At 36.0% G+C, this 4,022-nt stretch overlaps 1 protein-coding gene across 1 annotated transcript; it reads left to right on the top strand.

Moving 5' to 3' along the window:
- Nucleotides 1–259: 259 nt before the first annotated feature.
- Nucleotides 260–2,585, top strand: MS3_00001014 (uncharacterized protein). The gene is made up of 2 exons (XM_051208553.1): nucleotides 260–924; nucleotides 2,014–2,585. The coding sequence occupies exons 1-2, from the start codon at nucleotides 619–621 to the stop codon at nucleotides 2,458–2,460; spliced, it is 753 nt and encodes a 250-aa protein (XP_051064098.1). The 5' UTR covers nucleotides 260–618; the 3' UTR covers nucleotides 2,461–2,585.
- Nucleotides 2,586–4,022: the final 1,437 nt, after the last annotated feature.

Raw genomic sequence — 4,022 nt, forward strand, 5'->3', positions numbered from 1 at the left:
TAAACTTTGGTCATCCTTTTGTATTGTCATCCGAGCACATAAGTACGTTGTGGCTGTCTGGGTCAAATCCATTGCTTTGTTTACGTTTCAGATATCAAAAGACTCAAAATAACTCATTGTGTTCAAAAATAGCTTTTTCTCACTTTGAAGTTACCGTGATTTATTATCAACACTTCTTTCATTCATTTTCGTCAGTAACGCCCTCAAGTTAAATAAAAATTAGTCTAGTTTGGCCATTATTCTTCATATATAAGTTTCTCAACAAGCGATTGCGTAGTCAGATATTTAGTTGCAAAGTAATATGCTGATAGATATCCTAGAAATAATGAACGTTCTTATTTTGCAATGTTTTCTGGTTATTTTTGTTCTCCACTCTTATGAATAAGTGTCATGAAATGTTCGCCATGAATTACAGATTATATAGATAAACAGTGATCATGGTTGAACGTATATAACCATTTGCTTTGTGTGGAATGTTTCTTTGTTTACAAGGATAGTTTGAAATAATTTTCACTAATCGGTAAAATGAGATTGATGTTCTAACTGAAATATAACATGATGATGCACTGGTCGTTGTCTATTTGTTTTTAAATTCTATCTACTTTCACAGTTGAAATTATGTGTGAAACTCCAACATCATTGTTGATTATTGGAGCTGGTCTACCGAGAACTGGAACAATGAGTATGAAGAAAGCATTGGAAACAATTTTCTCTCAACCTTGTTATCATGGTTTTGAAATTATGACCGGAAAACAATGTGACATTCCTAAATGGCAAATGCTTGTCGACGAGGTACGAACGACACATTGTGAGGAGAAAATACACAGATATTTGAGTGAGATATTGGATTGTTATGTAGCTGTGACTGATGTTCCATCATGTGCATTCTACAGAGAGCTGATGAATATACATCCATATGCGAAGGTAAGATAACGGTTATATTGTTACATGTTCTTTTGTTGATAATGGTTCAATACACACGTATTTTGATCATACAAGACAATTATTACTGCATATCCTCATGCAAAGGTGGGTTGATTTTTGATCATATGGATGCTTATAATTTCTGGATTTCATTAATTCAAGTTATTGATATTTCTGAAACTCTTATTTGTTACATGGATATATACCACAACGTTTGAGAACAGGTATCAGTCATCTGATATTTTTCTATACCGTAGCCACCTACTTATCCACACAGTATTTTACTTCAAAGTACAGGGAAATTCAATTACTTCGTCATTTAGCAAACGAAGTTGCGTGATCTAAGTCAACTAAGATATAACTTGTTAATTAAGTTATTAGTTATAGGACTTTTGAGCTTCCTGAATTGACAAATATCATTCTCCTCACTTCTCAACAGCCTCTTCACCCATCAATGTCGGTGATCTATGTCAATGTTGAGGTATCTAGGGTCATACAGGAATGGTGTGACTTATATGACGCCAAATTTCCACCTCAGGTTGATACCTGACCTTAATTAGCCTACTGTGATATCGAGGTGCAGAGGTTACTTTGATGACTGTATAGAACAAGCTGAGTATTGCTTGAGCAATGTGTTATAGGAAAAGATATAAGAACTGAATGGAAGATGCACAACCGCACACGTCAATTCATTGTGTATGACCGATTAATCTGTGTCAGTCTTCACTAACTTGGACGATAATCGGTACCGAAAATATTCAGCCTCGTGAGTGATATTTCTAGGGCTCACTGACACCGCACTGACGCAACTCTATTTGTAAGCTAAACACTGCGAAATTCACGAATGTCTTAACTCTGTAAAACTGTGATAGATATTTTTACTCGTGTGCTGCGAGTTAATATTTAAGGACTTATAACACTGAAGTTCAAGAGTGAAGTTAATACGAATGGTTACTCAATAGCTAAAACAAACGTGATATTTAAAACTGACCAAAATACTGTTTCGGTATACATCTTTGAATGACTTTTGAAATGAGTTATTTCTATAACGACAATACTTTCACACACTACATATTTCGTTTAATACAGGTTGTACTAACCGTACGCGATAAGGACGATTGGTTGAACAGCTTCAGGCAAGTTATAATGCCAAAATCAGATGACCCGAGTAAAAAGCAATTTGAGGAGGCGAAAAGACTTGCAGGAGTCCCAATTGAATGGGATAAGCTTCTTACTGATTCACTAAAACTAGCATTTCAGAAGGAAGATATTGATTTTGATGATGATGCAATGTTACTTGAATGTTACGAAAAACATATTGCAACTCTTCAAGAAAATATACCACCTACACGTCTTCTGGTACATCGACTTGGAGATGGTTGGGAACCATTGTGTAGATTCTTGAATGTGGATATACCAGCTAACATACCATACCCTAAGATGAATCAACTGTCTGACATGATGAAGCTAAGGGATTTGATAACTAAATTTGGATCGATTGAGGAAGTCGCAAGAATGCATCCAGGAATTATGTAAAATTGAAGAAAACACAAATTATTATTATTATCAGATAAGAAATAAATTGTCATCAAGCTTTGAATTCTTACTTGTTGTTGACAGCCATGGTAATATTGGTGAAACATATAGTCAGTATAATAAACTATAACTTTTGAATTTCCTCATTATTTTTTGTCACACATAATAATGCTCATCAAACCAGTTAGTTTATAACAGTCAAACAACTGAATGTGGTAATGATGTGATAAAGGTACGACGAGAAGGAGGTTTTTGAACTACGTTTGAGTGTCTTGAGCAGAAAGTAGTATTTAGAGAACATCACCTATTCAAACCCGGTACTTGTTGGTAATGGAAATTGGAACTTAAAGCTGAACTGGTATGGTCATGTACAATTGATTCTATAAATTTTGCCATATGAACTTAGTCTCACTAGACGAAACATTTACTGACTCATATTGTAGATTGAAGCACTTGGGTAAATCAGCTGAATATAGATAGCACTAATTACAAGCTAACTTTGCGTCCATTGGATAAATGACTTTCACTGTTGCTATCAACTCGCTGACTGGAAATTTCAGCGTCTTCAATTCGTTGTTAAGCTCTGACTGCTACATTTCTCCGTTTATACGTAAGGTTGGTGGAGTTTCCTGGTGCATGGGCTTGACAGTAACATTAAAGTCATGGTTCTCCGGCATATTGTGAAATTATTTGCAATAAACAGATGAGATATGATAATGAAATGAACTCATTGTTGGGCGTTCCAGTAAAATTTCTAAACCTCAGTGGCAGCAGAGATGTAAGTGTGAAGTCAGATCATAGGTTGACGAAATATTTAAAAATTGAAACACAAGCGCATCATTACTCAAATCATTCACGGTGCACCTTAAGCTACTGGATTAAAAACATGAAGAGTTTGTTATCTGCCTGAGCTTCAGATGTCAGGTCTTACGTTTCTACTGGTTCGAATCTTGGAACCACCAAATAGAAATAAAAAAGAGCAATATGAGATAACAACTCGGTAGGCGTTTAGAATGCTCTTGCATTGGAGATATTCTACTAGAACTGCAAACGTGATATCGACGACTCAGACTCTATGTGAAAGCTGCAGTCAGAAGAAGGACAACTTGATCTTCAACTTCATCTGTTTCTATAAGTAAAACCAATTCAGTTGCACACATTCTCGCTGACAACACACAATCAGCTGAGTTGAAGGATTGTAGTGACTGTGCTTCGCTTACAAATCTATTACCAATCTAGTACGATGCTCCACTGCCTTGTGGATCAGACCTTCAGGTCGAGAGCTCGCGGAGTGGCCCCCAAGAAAACCAACTGCTTCGGTTTGGGAACCCAGGCAGTACCACAGCCCTCGCACACATCGAATGAGATTTGTGTGGCGCATATGTTTTTGGTGCCTCCTTGCACCAATATCTATGTGTTAAAATAAGTAAATAAATAAGAGCAATGTAGATTATTAAGGAGACAAAAGTCATCTACATAAGCAGCAATCGACTGTCTCCACAACAAAAATGTTTTACAAGAAGTCACACATAATCTGTCATTTAGAATAATTTGATTATATC

The sequence above is a fragment of the Schistosoma haematobium genome, assembly GCF_000699445.3.
Source record: "Schistosoma haematobium chromosome Unknown HiC_scaffold_192, whole genome shotgun sequence".
Classification (NCBI taxonomy): Eukaryota; Metazoa; Platyhelminthes; class Trematoda; order Strigeidida; family Schistosomatidae; genus Schistosoma; species Schistosoma haematobium.

What these genes read in the sequence shown, in the direction of transcription:
- MS3_00001014 (XM_051208553.1), top strand. Translation starts at nt 619, where the DNA reads ATGTGTGAAACTCCAACATCATTGTTGATTATTGGAGCTGGTCTACCG. An exon ending in ATATACATCCATATGCGAAG is followed by an intron (nt 925 to 2,013) that starts GTAAGATAACGG and finishes CGTTTAATACAG; the next exon opens with GTTGTACTAACCGTACGCGA.